The following is a 19268-nucleotide window of genomic DNA, read 5'->3' on the forward strand; positions in this document are numbered from 1 at the left end:
TACAACCCATCATTGTGTATGTACAGCTGGGAATATTTTTTTCCCAACGTTTATTACTTTGCACTGATCAGTATTGAATTTCATCTGCCGTTTTGTTGCCCAGTCACCCAGGTTTGTGAGCTTTCGCTGTAACTCAAGCTAGGCTATTGCAAAAGATCGGCTCAAGCCACAAAATTTGGATCCAGATCACAGCTGAGATTTCAGACATCCCCCCAAATTCATGTGTGTTTGGCAATAGGATTTTGGCTTGGGGCCCATTCTAGTGATATAACAACATTGGATTGTTAACTGTATTTAAGTACACCTCTCTGCTATATGGGGGGGAAGTTATTTAAGATGCCACCACCTTAGACAGTGATCTGCTTGGGGACGACGGGCCCCAGCGGTAAGTCGCCCGGCACCCAGCGGGTATGAAAGCAAAATGGCAAGAGGGCCTGGTGCGGGGAGCTCCTTCCCAGCGATGGGGCAATCACCACCAATGAATCCTGGCCCGTTGCCCTTTGACATGGCGCTGCCCAGGCCTTCGCTGGGACAGAGGGCAGAGCCCCTTGGCTTCCTTGGCCCCGGGGCAGGCGTCCTGCCAGCCCAGCGGCTGAAGAGTTAAAATACCTGCAGCCCAGGCTCCACCTCAGTGAGTTGAGGGGAGGAAAGAGGCAGAGATCTGCGGAGCAGGCCAGTGAGCACAGAGGGCTCTGTGTGCCGGCAGGGAGGAGGGCAAAGCCAAGCCAGCCCTGCGAGTTCCCAGCAGCTGTGTAGCCCCAGGACCAGGAGGGAAGGAGGGAGCCTCTCAGGATCCAGCAGCTCCGCCAGCTCAGTCCCAGGACCCCAGCATGTTGCAGTGGTAAGTGCGCCTGGGCTTTCTGCTGATTTCCCCAGGGGGCTGGCAAGGAGATGCGGGGAGATCATCGCCCCCCACTTTTCTCTCTGAGGCAAAGACTTTGCAGCCGAGCTGGGCTCTGCCGCCCCCGGACCGGCTTTGGGGCAAGGCGTTTGGAGAGGCGCGGTCAGCCCCGGGGGACCTCCGGGTTCAGGGGTGCCCCTGGGCGGGGTTTCGGCGCCCCTGAGCGGGGAGCGCTGCCGCGGCTGTAAAGGGGGCTGGGTGGCGATCTGGGGAGTCGCCGCAGGAGTCGGGCTGGGGGAATTGTCATGGGCAGGTCGCCGGTCCGGTCCCCCCGGGGCTCGCCTGCTTCTCCTCCATCCCCAGCGCAGCTCGGCCCCGTTCGCAAAGCCCCCCACGGGGCTTCGCGGAGCCGCCGGTGCCGCTCGCTTTTCGGGACCAAATCCTGGGTTGGGTTGGGTCGGGGGGGGGGGGTGTTTTGCACCATCGGCGCCCCTGTGTCCCTCCCCCTCTGCATCTTAACAGCCGCCCAAAGGCTCCTTTGAGTTTCCCAGCGGGCTGGCTCCGGAGCTGGCGCTGGGGGGAAGGTAAAGGCATGGGGGGGGGCACATCTCCCCCCAGATCAGCGCACGGCTCCGTTGCTGAGATTCCCCCCCCCTCCTTCGTTGCACACTGTACGGGCATTCATGTGGAACCAGCTCAGCCCCTCTGGGGCCTGGGGCACGGCTCCTCAATGCAGGACACTGTTGCCCATTAGAGGAGTTTGGGGGGTAGGGGTGGGGGGGGGAGGGACTTGGTTTTCCTGACGTGTTTTTCAGTGTAAAATCCCTCTCCCTTCATTTAACCCTAAGAAAGGGACATGTCAGCCGAGAGCCCCGTGTTACCAACTAGCCGGCTGGCCGCCACGGGGCCTGTCTGAAAGTCATGGCCCCTCCTGGCTTCCGCAGAGAGGAAAGGGAATGAAATACACTCCCCTGCTGGGCCAGGGGCCAGTGGGACCCGAACTTCTAGTCTGGAACCCTGGGGTTCTAGAGCTGATCCCATGAGCTCCCCAGTCCCCAGGTGGGACTGGCTCTGAGATCCCTGTGTTCCCAGTGGCAGAGCCAGCTTAATAACTGAATCTAAACGAGGAATTAAAAAAGAGAGAGAGAGAGATTCCAGTCCAGTCAAAGGGGGTTTTGCATGGGAATGGAAAGCCTGCCTGTCTCTCCAGAGACTTTGGATTTATGGATGGACTCACCCAGGGGGCCTTCCATTCCATACAGGGCCAGCATCCAGAATGGGATCTGTTTGTTCTTAATTAGATAATTTAGATTGATAAAGGCTTGGACTAGATTCCAAGGTGGCATGACTCACCCAAGGGGTAGGCGGTGTGACCTACAAGCTGGGGGAGACCGAAGAAGAGGCAAGTGAGAGCGGAGTTTGGTCAACGTAAAGCACCCCTTCCTGGGGAAGAGTTGATCTTAGGTGGGCTTCCTACTGGTGTGGCTCCATTGACTTCAGGGAAGCTACTCCTGAGTTACATGGGTGTGATTAGAATCCGGCCTCAGGTAGCGGGCTACCTTTCCCTGCTCTCTCCCTCCATCAGTGGGTGAGTTTTACCTGTGCAGATTCTCTTAGTCCGTGGGCCAGATTCCAAAAGGATGTATAGAGAGGGTATAAGTTACACAGCAGTGAGCAGGGGAGTGTTTAAGGGAGTGTAATTTGCGGCCAGTAGAAGTTAACAGGGAGAGAGTCTCTCTCCAGTTAAGCATTACCCAGTAGCCTCCCTCTGGGACCATTGTTTCCTTGTACGTGAACGTCCCTCCCCATAAAAGCAGACGGTAGAAAATTCTGGGGGATCTCTGCGAGGAGAGGAATGTGGCATGAGTCTGGAACTCCTAGTTCAGGAATCAGAGGAGCAGCCGTGTTAGTCTGTCTTCGCAAAAAGAAAAGGAGGACTTGTGGCACCTTAGAGACTAACCAATTTATTTGAGCATGAGCTTTCGTGAGCTACAGCTCACTTCATCGGATGCATACCGTGGAAACTGCAGTAGACATTATATACACACAGAGAATATGAAACAATACCTCCTCCCACCCCACTCTCCTGCTGGTAATAGCTTATCTAAAGTGATCATCAAGTTGGGCCATTTCCAGCACAAATCCAGGTTTTCTCACCCCCCCCCGCACACACACACAAACTCATTCTCCTGCTGGTAATAGCCCATCCAAAGTGACCACTCTCTTCACAATGTGTATGATAATCAAGGTGGGCCATTTCCTGCACAAATCCAGGTTCTCTCACCCCCCTCCAAAAAACCACACACACAATCTCACTCTCCTGCTGGTAATAGCTTATCCAAAGTGACCACTCTCCCTACAATGTGCATGATAATCAAGGTGGTCAGTTTGGATGAGCTATTGCCAGCAGGAGAGTGAGTTTGTGTGTGTGTGTGTGTTTATATATAAAGTCTACTACAGTTTCCACGGCATGCATCCGATGAAGTGAGCTGTAGCTCACGAAAGCTCATGCTCAAATAAATTGGTTAGTCTCTAAGGTGCCACAAGTCCTCCTTTTCTTTTTGGATTTGTGCAGGAAATGGCCCACCTTGATTATCATACACATTGTGAAGAGAGTGGTCACTTTGGATGGGCTATTACCAGCAGGAGAGTGAGTTTGTGTGTGGGGGCGCGGAGGGTGAGAAAACCTGGATTTGTGCTGGAAATGGCCCAACTTGATGATCACTTTAGATAAGCTATTACCAGCAGGAGAGTGGGGTGGGAGGAGGTATTGTTTCATGGTCTCTGTGTATATAATGTCTTCTGCAGTTTCCACGGTATGCATCCGATGAAGTGAGCTGTAGCTCACGAAAGCTCATGCTCAAATAAATTGGTTAGTCTCTAAGGTGCCACAAGTACTCCTTTTCTTTTTAGTTCAGGAATGTTCAAATCCAAGGTTTGCTTCAGGCCTAGGTCCAACTGCTAGTGATTATTTCTACCCAGTGAGGTGCCTGGAAGGAGCTCCCAGTCTAGGGGCCTAATGCTGCACTCCCTGCTCAGTCTAATGTCCATTGAGGTCACTGGGAGTTTTGCCTGGCTAAGGACTGCAGGACTGGATCCTTGGTCTGTACAGACTGGTACATATACACTCAATGGGGCAGACTCTCAGCTGGTGCGAGCTGTCATAGCTGTGACAGTTCATACTAGCTGAGGATCTGCCCCCAGTTGGTCTGTTTTACCTCTCACCTAGGTACCTTTCACACTTGTGAGTCCTGTGGCTCTGGCTCAGTGGAGTGAGTTAGAGAATTGGGCTCTAGGGGAACCAGTGCAGAGATGATGCGTATGGTGCTATAGGCTAGACTCCCTTAAGCCCTTGTCTGCACTAGTAAGTTCCACTGGTTGAACTGAAGGTGTGACTCAAAACTGGTTTAATTGTCCAGGCACAAACTCCTGTGTGGACGTTCTTATTTTGGTTTAGCTCCAATTGATTAGAAATAGGTTTGCACCTGAAGAAATAAGGAGTTTGCCTCAGTTCAGCTAACCCCACCAGGTGTTAAATCAGAATGAAAGCAATTAAACCATGGAGACAACTTGCTAACTGCCTGTTATGTGTATGAATGGGGGAATCTACTCTGATGGCATTTACACCTTGTGCAGCTGGAAGGTGGATAAAGAGAGAAGTTAAAGCAGGACTTTATCTCACCCCTCCAGGAATCCTTCCATTAGTTATTTTTCCTGCTCAGCCCTTTCTTCCTGCCCCATGGAGGTGAATTACCACAGTGAGCCAAATTCAGAGGTGATGAGCTAGAGGGGGATATGAGTCTGATTGTGAAAGAGGCTGAGGCCTGCTGTGTGTTGGGAAGGGGTCACTGATGTAATTGGATCTGTTTAATATCCAACTATTTACCCTGTTGCACCCCTCTACTGGTTACAGTGTGGCTCAAACCAGTTCAAGCGTGTCTCCGTTCGGGCTTTGCACTAGTGCAGCCGGAACAATCTCAAACCCATCCAGCGAAACGAGACAATCCCTGAGATGGTCTCCTGTACACCCTGCGTGGGGTGTATTTGACATCAGTTCAGGCTCAGCTACACTCCCTCGCGCTGACTTGCTTGCCTCTGAATTTAGCCCAGTCTCTGTCTGTTACACACAGGTTCAAAGTAAATGAATTGCACAGGAGCTTGCTGGTACGGGCGAGGGTTTTGTTAGTGTTTTGTGAAACATCTCCTGGCTGATTGATATAATACTTCAGCTAATGGCAATGAGTTCAGTAATCTCATGATCTTTTGGGCCTTCCCTGCTGTTTGTTACGGCGCAGGGGGTGGGGTGGGGGGGGTGGGGTGCCACGCCATAAGAAGACTGAAAAACTCTTGCAGCAGGAACCTTGTTTTTCAATTTGCTTTGCAAAGCGCCCAGCACCTGGCTGGGTGTAGTGAAAATAACGGCTGTAATACTGGGGCTGGGACAAGCGCTGTCCTAGAGCGCGACCCAGCAGACGGTGAGGTCGCGGTCGGAGGAGAGAAAGGCAGACAAGGGATGAGTGAGATGATCTGAGCTGCCTGGGTTTCTGAAAGCACTGGTGCCTACTGGGGTAAGACTAGAGTTGCCAACTTTGGTTGGCCGGATTCCTGGACATTTCACCACAAGACATAATCCTGGAGGGGTGGCAACCCCAGGTAAGACTAAGAGTGCATCTACACGGGCACTGGAGGTGTCATTTCCAGATCAGGGAGATGTCTGTGTGCGCTAAAAATAGAGCGTAACCGGCTAGCTGCTCCCAGTGTGCACCCAGGGTCTGGGACAGGATTGTAGTTGGGCGGCTGGCCTATCCCGCCGCCCACACTTCCACGGCCATGCTGCTCTTTGGACCATCCTCACTCAATCTAAGCTCCAGCTGCAGGGTTAGACATACCCTGCTGGGATGCTGGAGAGTCCGGATGTCAGGGCTATAACCTGGTCAGTTACGAAAACCTGAGCCCCGACTACTACAGCTGCCCACGTGTGTGGGTTGGGTACTGGACTGCCTCACCCTTTTCCCATAGAGATCCGTGGCTCCTGCCACCTTGATTACTGTTGCTGCAGAAGTATCAGCTCCTGGAAATAAGGTTGCAGTGTTCATGTGGACCGGCTGCTGGGGCTGAAATGTAATTGACAGACGCGGGATTGTCACGAGTTTGTAATGATTATTTATCACGTTTATTACAATAGTGTCTAGGGGCCAACTGGAGATGGGGCCTCGTTGTGCTAGACGCTGTACAAACATGGAATAAGAAATAGTTCCTACAACATAGGGCTTTACCATCGAAACAGAGACAACACCGAGATAGCGTAGGCGAAAGGGACAGAAGGTACAAGCCGAAAGAACAATGTGCTGCTTACAAATGGCATGGCAGTGCTGTGATTGAAGTGGGGCTGTGTTAAGAGGAGGGTTAGCTGGATGGAAAGAAGGAAGGGAAGGTACCATCTTACTAGGAAGCCCTGGGATTACTAGACATAATTGGCAAAGAATCTTGTGGCACCTTATAGACTAACAGACGTATTGGAGCATGAGCTTTCGTGCGTGAATACCCACTTCGTCAGACGCATGTAGTGACATAATTGATTATAATTCAAAGCATAGAGCTGATATTGCTAATAGGTGGGAATATACTTGGGAATGATGGATCAGAGGGCAAAAGGTTAATTAACAAACTAATTTAAATAACTTGGAGTTAAGATTGCTCCTATGTATGGAACATGAGGCTTTTACATTAAATAAAACAACACCATGGAAGCAAATGGCAGTATGGAAATGAGTTAAGGGGAAGTAGATAAATATTCAAATACTCTCACAGTTCATACAGTCTCAGATAAATATATACATATAAAATATCACATACAATATCTGTCCACCTTCCTGTAACTGTTTATTTCCATACTCTTAGCTGTAACCAGAGCTACCACGTGGGTGCTTTTTACATTATTAATAGATACAAAGAAGTTATAGATGCTTATAAATGACCAGCTTCGCAGTTTTCATTAATTAAAAAACAGTTTGATTGTAAATCTTCAGGTTTTGCGTACAGTTAAGTGCCATTTAATTAAAAAAAAAAACATAAAGAAGAATTATTTACAAAATCTGGCCTTATTGTTTGATATAGTGACAGGTCCCTTATAAAATCTGTCTGGCCTGACAGGCATTTCATAAAGTTTATTGTGGGTAAGAGGAAGCAGAAGGAAATTGGGAACTCGGCAGATCATACCTAACGTGCAGAGGAAGGTGGATCATCATCAAATTTCTGTTGGGCAAAGAGAGTCCAGGGACATTTTAGAAAGCATGACCTCTGCGCTGAGCTGTGGGAATCCAGAGGCCTTATAGAGCATCTAGTCTCTGCACTAACCCTATATAATTTATAAAAACAAAGAAATTCTCACAGCAAAAATGTTAACGAAGTTCAGGTTATTCCCATGGCGTGTCACAGCGAGTGTTGCCACCTCTTGTGATTTTATCACATAGCGATATTGGATGTTTTACTGAAAGCCCCAGCTCCTGGAGATAAGTATGACACGTGAATCGCAGCTTTAATTTAAAAAGTACATTTCTAGCCCCTGGCTGTGGAGAAAAGCTTGTAACTGGGACCTGAGTGCTCCCTAGAGCAGGGGTGGCCAGCCTGAGAAGGAGACAGAATTTACCAATGTGCATTGCCAAAGAGCCACAGTAATACGTCAGCAGTCCGACTGATCGGTGCCTCTCCCTCCCTCCCTGCACCTTCTGATCAGCTGGCATGCAGAAGGCTCTGTGGGGGGAAAAGCGAGGGCACGGCAGGCTCGGGGGGGGGGATGAGAAGGGGTGGGGTGGGAGCAGGGCCTGTGGCAGAGCCAGGCGTTGAGGAGTGAGCACCCCCGGCCCATTGGGAAGTTGGCACCTGTAGCTTCAGCCCCGGAGTCGGTGCCTAGCCAAGGAGCCGCGTGTTAACTTCTGAAGAGCCGCATGGGGCTCCGGAGCCACAGGTTGGCCACCCCTGCCCCAGAGGCTCAAACTGGAAGGCCAAGAGAAGGTATCCAAAATTGATTTTTAAAAAAGCTCATGATTTTTAAGCCAATCTTGCGATTTTGAGAGGCCGGATATGTGATTTTTGTATGCAGTGGTGTTGTAGCCAGGTTGGTCCCAAGATATCAGAGAGAGAAGCAAGATCTTTTATTGGACCAACTTCTATTGGTGAGAGAGACAAGCTTTCGAGCCACACAGAGGCTATCTACACACACTACAGCTTCCATCAGTACAAGTTATGTCACTCAGGGGTGTGAATAAGCCACCCCTCTGAGCGACATAAGTTACACTGACCTAAGTGCCAGTGTGGACAGTGTTATGTCCGGCCAACAGAGCTGCTGCCGCTGTTCACTCACAGGTGTTGGGGGTGTTTTTGTTTTTTATCATTTTCCTCTGGGAGTTGATTCGAGAGCGTAGTGATTTGTCTGCGGTCACTCACCTACTTGTTATTGGAGCATTGAGTGCACTGGATGAGGTACTTCACTTGTTGGGATAGGCACGTGTAGGACCCCTGGATCTTGACAGGTGTGTTGTGGCAGGGGGTGTTGATCATCGCAGCAGTGGAGATATGTCTGCGGGTTTTGCATCTGTTGTTCTGGCAGGGCCTGGTGCCGCTTTGAGTTAGTGTGTCCTGGTCTGTGGGGAACTAGCTGCTGCTGCTGCTGAGCTTGGAGAGACTGGGGGGCTGTTTGAAGGGCAGAACTGGGGGTTCAGGGAAGATTTCTTTCAGAATAGGGTCCCCATCCAGTATGCGTTATAGTTGTTTGATGATACCCTGTATGGATTCCAGTGTGGGGTGGCAGATCTTGCAATCTTTGAACACTTTGAGGGTAGCGATACTGAATTTCCCTCAACCAGCCAATAATTGCATACAAAATGGGCCCTACCCAGGAACAGCCCCTCCTTTGACCAATTACTTTGAAATTTTCCAGAAGAATTCTCATGTACCCTGAAACAATCATGGAAATGCTTTTCCTGCTTTATACAGGACACGAATCAGACTCTGTTGTGGTTAGTACGTCAGAAATCCCATAGCTACTGCTTATGAGATAGCTTGCTTGTGATCGTAACTCCGGAGCTACTACTGAGTAGGCTTCATATTCAAAGCATTTCTTTATAGCTGCAGGTTTTCCCCCTGCAACTCTAAGGAAATGCCCTCACTGTGAAACCATAAGCGATCCTGCCACAAAATCCAGTGTTAAAATCAAAGAGCGCAGTGGAACCCGGGAAAACTTTATCTCCCAAACCACAGGCCGCTACTGCTTGAGCATAATGAAGCCCCCTTGTTCCAGGGTTAAAGCATAGCCGGACGCTTAGGTTTTCCCTATGCTGCAGCCAGCCACCAGCCGGCAAACTGCTTGTTGGCTAGGTTTGCGAAGGCCACACATTCCGCTGGGTGGCTCTTCTCTGTTTGTAACATGATAACTTTTGAATGGTGCACCCAATCCATTCCAAAATGTCAGGGAATGTTCTAGGCATCCCTGGCCAGAATTCTATCAATTTTGGGGGGAAATCGGACAAAAATGAAAAAGGAACAATGTGAGACATGTGTGTCCCCTGCCATCTAATTAGCACAGCCATAGAGAGGTGGGGAAATGGGTGGGGGGAATGGAAGCACAAACACCCTTGCTGTGGAGAGGAAAATGGGGGGAGGAGGAATGGAGAGCACACAAAAGCATGTGTGTGTGTGTATTTTGGAGGATGGAATGGGGGGCACACAGGGAAGGGGGAAGTTGTCCCTGACAAAGAGGGAGATGGGAGGGTGGTACAGAGGCAGCGTGTGGGGTGAAGGATTCAAGGAGCCCCAAGTCTGTGCAGTGAACTCGTGCAGTGGCCTACACCAGCTATGAAGTGTGTGACCCGCTAGTAACCATTTTCAGTGCGATACAATGGCTAATAGTTTTGGCTTAATCATGATGTTTTTCCAACATGGGTGGCGCGTGAGTTTCCGAGGAGATTTAACTCTGTGCCAAATTGCCAGGGGGTCACAACCAACTGCTTCGGAGCTAGCAAGACCCCAAGGGTCTTAGAACCAAACCAGCATTTCCAGCCCGGGGCCCGTTTTTCAAACGATCTGTTACCTGGAATGAATGTAATCAATTTTCTTCAAACGTTGCAGCAATGTTCGCCTTTGCCGTCAGCAGTAACCTGCCTACTCACAGCTCAAACCAATTCTGCTCAGCTGAGTTCTGGGGGTAAGGGATACAAATCAGGCATTGAGGGTTGTCGTGCCATAGCGCAAGAGCGATGGGAGAAGCAGATCAATACAAGATTGGGGTATTGTGGGCCTCAAGCAGAACCTTTGTAGCACCCCAGAAATGCAATATTGCATTAGCACACAGAGAGGCAAGAACCCTGAAAGTGAGGACGAGCAGGGCGTGGATTTGAAGGAGTGGGGAGGAGTGATGTCAGCTTGACAGGCCAGGAAGAGACATGGGTTTGGACAGAGCCCCGTGGGACCCCCACTGAAAGTGGGAAAGGACCTGCCAAAAGAGCGGCTGGTGCAGTGACCATAGGCAGAGGAGAGAGGAGGACCGCAGAGGATGGTATCTGAAAGGCCAGGAGAAGAAGGACGAGGATGTGAGCGGCGGAGAGGAGACATAGGACAAGGACGGAGGATGGCTGAGGCTGCTCGAGACCAAGTGCGAACAGTCTCAGTGGGGTAGAGAGGGTGGAAGCTGGACTTAGGGAGGAGAGGTCCAGGCTGGCGCTGGATGGGAGGGCCCTGAGGCAGCAGCTGTAGATGGTGTGTTAGATGAACTTAGCAATGAGAAGCATGGGCAGTGAGTGGAGCCCCCTTTTGGGGAGGCGAGCCCGCAATTCCACCCCTTCCGCCCGCCCCCTGGCAGCCAGAGCCCCGAGCCCCCCTGCCTCCCCGCGGCCGGAGCCACAAGCCTCCCACCCAGAGAAGGCCTGAGCCCACCCACCCCCCTCATCTGGAGGCTGCCTGAAGCCCCAAGACCGCCCCCCCCACGCCTGCTCGGAGGAGCCCGGGCTGGCTGAAGCTGGAGTGTCCCCCCACCCCCCTTGGCCGGAGGAGCTCTGGGCCATCCAAAGCCCCGACCCCCTCCCCCAAGTGCCCAGAGGAGCCCTGGGCCAGCTGCAGCCGGACCTCCCCTGCCCTCCCCTCCCCAGACCCAAGCCACCGCGGGGAAAGGGTCTCTTCGAAGACGCTTTTGATATGTCCCATGCAGTTTCCGGGGCGGCTGAGGAGGCGGTATGTGCTGCTCAGCTTCCTGGGCTCCTCAGTCATCTCCTTGGAGTGGAGGGAGATGACTGAGGAACCCAGGACGCTGAATAGCACATGCTGCCTCATCAGCCGCCCCAACACATGCATGGGGCATTATAAAGCAAAAACTTCGCCCCCAAACCCCGCAACCGGGGCTCTGGCAGCCTCCCCTGGCCTATTATACCTGCCGCCCATGGTGAGAAGGGAGACGGGGCAGCAACTGGGAGGCCGGGGATGGGGTGGGGGGGGACGTGGAAGAGGTGAGCAGGAGGCAGAGGAGAGTGAGAGGCTGAGGAGGGGGAGGGAAAAGGGGAGAGATGTCAGCGGCCCTGAGGGGCAGGAAAAGGGGTCAGATGGAGGAGAGCAGGGGCGAGACCTCGGTGTGGGAAGAGGGAAAGGTGTTAGAGGGGCTGGAATGGGGGTGGAGGGTGGCGCAGCGGATCTCATTGATTTTCTCTTGGGAAGAATCAGCCTGCATTGGATGGAGGGGGAGGAAACGTGGGCTACAGAACGGGGGCTTGTGTGACCCGGACGGAGCTCTGGGCGAGGTTACCGTCCATATGGGACGCGCCGTCTCTGGGAAACGCTTTCCAGAGCAGCAGCTCCTTCCCAGGGGATCCCATCAGCCCAGCACACTTCCTGTGCCTCAAGCTCCACGAAATCAACAGCCCCGATGCTACACCCCTTCCCTGCCCCCACCACTGCCAGCTCCGCTCGGCATCTCACAAATGCCTTGTGTTCGGAGGAGGCGACGGGGTCCTGGCTGGGCAAACAGGTCATTGGCTGGGGGAGAAGCCCTGACCCTCACGGGGCAGTGGGGCGGGAGGAAATTGGAGCAGATGTGAGGGCGGGAGCAGCAGGGCTGGAGCCGGTTTGGGAGCTATGCAGATAACCGCAGTCGGGTCCCGTCCTCAGTACAGACAGCAGAGAGCTGGCTTCTTCTGAGCGCTCTGGGACAGCAGCCCTGGGAAGTGGGGATGGCGGGTGAGGAAAGGAGGTTCTTTTTTCCCCATCCAGGGCGTAGCAAACTTCCCAGCGTCCTGCATTAGGCAGATCCAAATGGACTCAGCAATGGCCAGGTATTGCCCCCTCCCTCTGCCCCAGGGACAGAAGAGAAAATGCCCTCCATGAGTAATCACAGGAGGAATATTGTACCTGTTAGATCAGCGGCGCTTGTCACACGGCTGGTAGCGTCCCGCATGTCTGACTGTGTCTAGCGATGAGTGAGACGGACGGACAGGTTGTGTGGATTTATTGGTGACTCTCCGCTTCCAGCAGTTGTTATGTCAGGGAGAAATTACAAGGAGCATGTGAAGGGGGGAGGGGTTTAACATGCAGCGTTTTGAGAGTGCAAAAGTTGAAGACTGAGAAAAATCTGCCCCAAAAGTTTGAAAACAAAAGTTTGCTGAGAGCAAGTCAAGTGGGTTTTTTACCCACGAAAGCTTATGCCCAAATAAATCTGTTGGTCTTTAAGGTGCCCCTGGACTCCTTGTTGTGTTTGTGGATACAGACTAACGCAGCTACCCCTGATATTACCATAGGCGCCAACCTCTCCTGGCGCCGGTGGGTGCTTGCCCCGCCCCAACTCCACCCTTGCCCTGTCCCCATTCCAACCCCTTCCCCAAAGACCCCGCCCCAACTCTGCCCCCTCCCTGCCCCTATTGGACTCCTTCCCCAAATCCACGCCTCCTCCCCTGAGCGCGCCGCGTTCCCGCTCCTCCCCCCTCCTTCCCCCAGCTCCTTAGACTGTGGCAGCAAGCGCTGGGAGGAGAAGCAGGGACAAGACGTGCTCAGAGAGGAGGCGGAGGCAGAGGTGAGCTGGGGTGGGGAGTTTGGTTGCCGGTGGGTGCAGAGCACCCACCCATTCCCATGGAGTTGGTGCCTGGGGATACTAGTCAATTAATGACATAGGATGTCTTCCTACCCTCCTTACAAATGTGAAAGTAAACCATATGTACCTAGACCTGGGCAGAAAACCTACGTTTTTGCCATGAAAACATTTGGTTCATGTTTTTAGATTGAAAAGTTCCACTTCTTTCCCCAAAGGGAGTTCAGAACTGTTTCAAAATGGAAATGTTTATTCAAATCGCCACTTTAAAATGAAATGACAATTTTCATTTCATTTCAACTTAAAATATAGGGGTGAGAGCAAAAAATGGAGGTGATGGTGGGGTTGGTTCTTTTTTCCCCTTCTGTTTAAAAAAGACCTAAACGACATTTTAAGTGGAAATGGAATTTGAGCTTTCGAACTGACATTTCAGCGTAAAATATCGTTCTGATTTGCTTTTTTCCCCCCTAAACCAAAAACGTGAAACAAAATGACATTTTAAGGCACTTGGAAATGAACATGGATTTTGATATTTATGGTGGAAAAATAGAAAATTTTCACTGGAATTGACACTGCAAAAAAATCGGTTTTGATGGAACCCTATATTTCAGCAAGAAAACTTTCTGCCCTCACTGTTTTAATGAGTGTTGTTTTGTGTCTGATATTTACATGGTGAGAATTTGTAAACCGGCTAAAACTTCTTAAATGAATAGACAAAAAACGTCAATTGGCTTTACTCGTACCCTGGAGTGGGGCTGCCTCTCCCCCCCACCTCCCCAACCCCTCACCCTTAACATATCCTAGATACACTCATGGAGGATAGGAGGGTAGGCAGGGATGATGTGAAGTGAGCTGTAGCTCACGAAAGCTTATGCTCAAATAAATTGGTTAGTCTCTAAGGTGCCACAAGTACTCCTTTCCCTAGCCTCTGTTTACCAGAAGCTGGGAATGGGCGACAGGGGATGGATCACTGGATGATTCCCTGTTCTGTTCATTGTCTCTGGGGCACCTGGCACTGGCCAATGTCAGAAGACAGGATACTGGGCTAGATGGACTATTGGCCTGACCTAGTATGTCCGTTCTTATGTTCTCCCTGTTTGTCCCACTCAGTTTCCTTCTCTTATGTAATAAGCATTGTCTGGTATTTGCATTGCAGTGTCTCTCTGATTGTAAGAATAAAAGATTCTTGCACAGAGTGGGCCGACCGCTGAGGTTCTACCCCAGCTGACAGCATCTTTTGCCTTAACCATACATCTTGTCTCTTTAGGAAGAAGACGATCTACAAAAGTGTCTGCCTGTCCTTTGTGCTGGTGATCATGGTGACAGTGCTGCAGAGGGGGATGACTCCTAGCCATTTCATGCCGGGCCAGCAGCAGAAAGAATTGCACCAAGAGCCTGTGAAAGCTCAGAAGAGAGATGACATCTTCTCCAAGACCGGCCACTTCTGGAAGAGCAAGATGGAGAAGACCCACCTGGAGGTGGAGGGAGTCACTGAGAACCAGGTGAAATCCTGGGATGTCACCACTATCAATTGCACGGCCAACCAGAACATGAGCAAGATGGACTGGTTCAAGGGGCTGGAGCCCAACTTTCAGCAGTTCCTGCTTTACCGGCATTGTAGGTACTTTCCCATGCTGATCAACCACCCAGAGAAGTGCAGGGGTGACATTTACCTGCTGATTGTGGTCAAGTCCATCATCACGCAGCACGACCGGCGGGAGGCCATTCGAAGGACCTGGGGCCAGGAGAAGGAGGTGGATGGGAAAAAGATCAAGACTCTCTTTCTACTGGGCACGGCCTCCAAAGAAGAAGAGAGGGCCAACTACCAGAAGCTGCTGGATTATGAGAACCACATCTATGGGGATATCCTACAATGGGATTTCCTGGACAGTTTCTTCAACCTCACCCTCAAGGAGGTCCATTTCTTAAAGTGGCTCAACATCTACTGTGACGGCATTCGCTATATCTTCAAGGGGGATGACGACGTCTTCGTCAGCCCAAGCAACATTCTGGAGTTCCTGGAGAACAAGAAGGAAGGAGACCTCTTTGTGGGAGACGTCCTGTACAAGGCCAGGCCGATCCGGAAGAAAGAGAACAAGTACTACATCCCCAGCGCCCTCTACAACAAGAACAACTACCCACCCTATGCGGGTGGTGGTGGTTTCCTCATGGACGGGCCCCTGGCCATAAAGCTCCACAAGGCCTCAGAGACCTTGGAGCTGTACCCCATTGATGACGTCTTCCTGGGGATGTGCCTGGAGGTCCTCAAGGTGGAGCCAGTCAGACACGAGGGCTTCAAGACCTTCGGCATTGTGAAGAACAAGAACAGCAAGATGAACAAGGAGCCGTGTTTCTACCGGGACATGATGGTGGTTCACAAACTGTTGCCCCTGGAGCTGCTCCAGATGTGGAGCCTGGTCCACAGTAACTTAACCTGCTCCAGAAAGCTCAATGTCCTTTAGCGTGTGGCTTCCCTGAGAAGCTGCGTCAGGAAGGGCTGGAGCAGCTGGAACCTTGTCCTGCGGGGCGAGGGGAAAGAACCTAGAACCAGATGAAGGCAACAAACTGTTTTGGGACTACTCCAGAGCCTTCCCTTCCGGCAACGAGAGAAGAGAGACTGTGTTCGGGGGGAGGGAAGGTTTCTAATGGGGTACTTTTGTACTGTACTGCGTTTTTTTTATCCCCAACTGGGTTGGGGAGTCACTGAAAAAGAAAAAGGAGAATGAGAGAAAAGAAAAAGAGAGAGAGAATGGGGATCATCTTGGGGGAAACTTCTGGATGACACATTTCAGGAAAGATGTGGTCAAATTGGAAAAAGTCCAGAGAAGAGCAATAAATATTATAAAAGGTCTAGAAAACATGACCTAGGAGGGAAGATTGAAAAAGTTGGGTTTGTTTAGTCTGGAGAAGAGAAGACTGAGAGGGGACATGATATGTTTTCAAGTACATAAATGGTTGTTACAAGGAGGAGGGAGAAAAATTGTTATCGTTAACCTCTGAGGATACGAGAAAAAGCAATGGTCTTAAATTGCAGTAAGGGTGGTTTAGGTTGGACATTTAGGAAAAAACTTCCTGTCAGGGTGGTTAAGCACTGGAATAAACTGCCCAGGGAGGTTGTGGAATCTCCAACACTGGGGATTTTTAAGAGCAGGTTAGACAAACACCTGTCCGGGATGGTCTAGATAATACTTAGTCCTACCTTGAGTGCAGGGAACTGGACTAGACGACCTCTCGAGGTCCCTTCCAGTCCTGTGATTCTGACTGACTGGCACATGCCCTGCCCTGCAGCGTCCCTGTGTCATCCTCTTGCCTGGGAGCCCCTGAACAGAGGAATGCACCTGGTGTGAATTCCTCAAAGATTTCTCTCTCCTAGGGGGAAGGAGATGGGGGATTGCGAATTTCAAAACAAGCACACAGTGAATCGCAATTTGGTCTGGCCAGCGCAGTTGCACGCTGCCCCAGAACAATAGGCTGCAGCCACCCCCATTCTAATGGCTTCATTTGCCTATGGCTCATCATCGCCTTGGACAAGTACCCTTCCACTGCTGGTCACACCGTTGTCTCTCCAGCCAAAGGCACAGTCTGGAGTCGGCTACCCCTCCCCCTAGCGTTGCCAATTTTGGTTGGCTGTGTTCCTGAAGGTTTCATCACATGACATAATCTTTAAATGAAGATTAATCTTTAAGTCCTGGAGACTCCAGGACAATCCCGGCCCCGGGAGACATGACCCTCCCCGCCCCGGTGGGCATGGTGCCACCCCTGAGCTTTGTGATGCTAGTTCCACGGAGGGTTTTCCTTTCCCTCCCTGTGCCCGCGGCCGTGGCCCCAGAGACTCTCTGAGGACACTGCCAGCGGCCTGACAGTGGCACCGTTCTGGGGGGGACTGTAGCCAAGGGCGGGAGGCCAGTTCGTGGCTGGGTCGGGCCTAGCAGCAGCCGTGCAACCACGGCAACAGGTGCTAGGCTTCTCTCCCACCTGAGCAGAGGGCAGGCTGGAGTCGGGGCTGGAGGTCTACAGCCCCACCCCGGGCCCTCAGTGGAGGGCGGGAATGGGACAGTCTGTTCTAGGTAGAAGTCAACATTGGGGTTAACCCCAGCGCCAGGAAAACCTGCCTTGAAAGGTCCACTGGTAACACTCCAGCAGGCAGCAACACACCTGTTGCAGGAATACACATGACCATGCACCCCCCACCCGTTACACCTGCAAAGTCACAGCTACATCCGTGCACACGCGGGTGCACAGACATGTCCACGCACAGCCCCACAGTGAGATGCACATATACACACATGCACAGGCATGGCTCACAGATGTCACACAGTCCTGTACACGCAGGCGTGCTCACGCACACACCCGGGCCAGAGCAAAGCCGTCGGTGTGAGCATAGCACGTTGCAGCATAGACACAACGGGACATGGATGTGTGCGCACTCACGGATGGGTGAGCGCACAGCCTCATATGTACCCCGAGCACGCAGAGAGAAACACACCCTCTCTCCCTGGTGCCAGCCATTGAAAGGAAAGTACTCCTACTACCTCAAAGGTCCCCCTGTGCAGCACCTTTTGAATGTGGCCTGGAAACGTGCCGGTTTCATTCACTCCAAGTCTGTACGTTCCCCAGGTTAGAAAACAAACAAGAAAGGAGAAAAGCCAGCCAAAAAAGCCAACTTCATGCCAGGTTTCGCCACTTACCCTTGGCCTGTGCCCACCTTCTGCTCAAATGCCTTGCACATTTGGAAGTGGGGGGTTGGGGAGGGGGGAGACGCAGGAAATCCAGTGCTGTTGAGTTTGGAACTAGACGGTTAGGCAGACAGTCTGCTAGGATTTGGTCCAGAAAATTTGTGCTTTACTTAGTTACTGTGAACTTTTATTTAAGCTTTAAGGGTTTTATTTTGTGGTGGGGGAGGGTGGAAAAGGAAAGGGGCTGGAAATGGACAAATCCACCCCCCCCACTCCACTCCCCAACAAAATCGTGCAAGTTCCACTCCCACACTGTCCCCGTCCCGTGTGCAAACACACTGCGTGTCTGATGGTGAACAGCAGATGCACACTGTCGCCCCCACCCGTCTCCCTGCAGAATCCAGAGGCCTCCTTCAGGGAGCGCTATTTCCGAACGAACGTCCACACGTCCACTCTCGCTATACATATCTGTGTAATGTATGTCTGGGTCCAGTATCTATGTATGTCTATTTATAGGGTATACCGTAGACAGGTATGTATCATGTGCATGTGTAAGGCGAGTATTGACTGTGTACGTGAACATTTCAAGGTTGCTTTTCGCCATGGTGGGAGCTGTACAGACAAATATGGTAGGTCTGAGGACATTTAGTTTCTAAATAAAGGGTTTTTAAAAAAAATCACCTCCACTATTTCCTAGCAGCTGGGGCTGCTGCGGGGTCAGCGGGGACCATGGATGTGTCTCACGGGAAACAATTTTGCCTAGAGTTGACCTGTGACTTGTGGTCCTGCAGATTTGATCTCCGACCTCCAATCTTGGCATCACAATGGTTTGGCTCTGCCCAAGAGAGCCCCACTCCCTGACGGTCACCACCCTAGATACTGTGCTGTATCTGCTGCTGATGCGCAACTGTGCGGCTAACCGGGCGCAGCCGCGAGTATCAGTCCCAACCCCTAGTTTGAGACCCACTGCACTAAACCCATGTCTACGCTACCATTGGGGATGGGGGGTTGTGTGACTGCAAGACTTGCAGGCATCCCCGAGCTAGCTTTGATCTCACGAGCGCGGGCACCAAAAGCAGTGAAGCTGCAGAAGCATGGGTGGTACATGCCCACCTCGAATCCTGGGCAATTCCTTGGGTGGTTTGCCAGCCTGTACTAACATCCTGCTGCTGCAGCTTCGAGTAGACAGTCCTGGTGTATTGCCCCTGCTAGAGCCCTAGGCTGGCTCATGGCGATCAGTAACTGATGCCGTGCGGCGTGGCCAGACTTCTCACTGCTACTGTATCCACCCTGAGCACTCCGTCCCCGGCTGTGCCGTGATACCCCCCGCAATGCAGTGCCCTCATCCTGCTGCCGCTCTAGGTGCATCTTCGCTGCGAAGGCTGCCCTGCTGAGGCCCTCTGAGATAGCTGCCCCCGGTTATCCCACAATGCACGGAGACAAAAGCCAATGCAGGCGGCGCAGTGGGTGTTGAACAGTGACACGTGGTTGGGGAAAAAAGGCTGCCCGTATGGACACACCTTGGCTGTGTTTGGTGTAATCAGGTCGGGGAGAGAGGGTCCCACCCTGGTAACAGAGCCATGGTTTGTCTCCTAGGGCCTAGCTGCTGTCCAATGTACGGATTTCACCCTGCACCTCTCACTGTTGATATCTATAGCGAGAGAATGGCCCAGGCCAGAGGGCACTG

At 51.8% G+C, this 19268-nt stretch overlaps 1 protein-coding gene across 1 annotated transcript; it reads left to right on the forward strand.

Annotated features, from left to right (window-relative positions):
• Window positions 1-548: 548 nt before the first annotated feature.
• Window positions 549-18238, forward strand: B3GNT7 (UDP-GlcNAc:betaGal beta-1,3-N-acetylglucosaminyltransferase 7). The gene is made up of 2 exons (XM_073359134.1): window positions 549-841; window positions 14173-18238. The coding sequence occupies exons 1-2, from the start codon at window positions 831-833 to the stop codon at window positions 15365-15367; spliced, it is 1206 nt and encodes a 401-aa protein (XP_073215235.1). The 5' UTR covers window positions 549-830; the 3' UTR covers window positions 15368-18238.
• Window positions 18239-19268: the final 1030 nt, after the last annotated feature.

Source organism: Lepidochelys kempii, chromosome 9 (genome assembly GCF_965140265.1).
Source record: "Lepidochelys kempii isolate rLepKem1 chromosome 9, rLepKem1.hap2, whole genome shotgun sequence".
In the NCBI taxonomy this organism is placed as follows: domain Eukaryota; kingdom Metazoa; phylum Chordata; order Testudines; family Cheloniidae; genus Lepidochelys; species Lepidochelys kempii.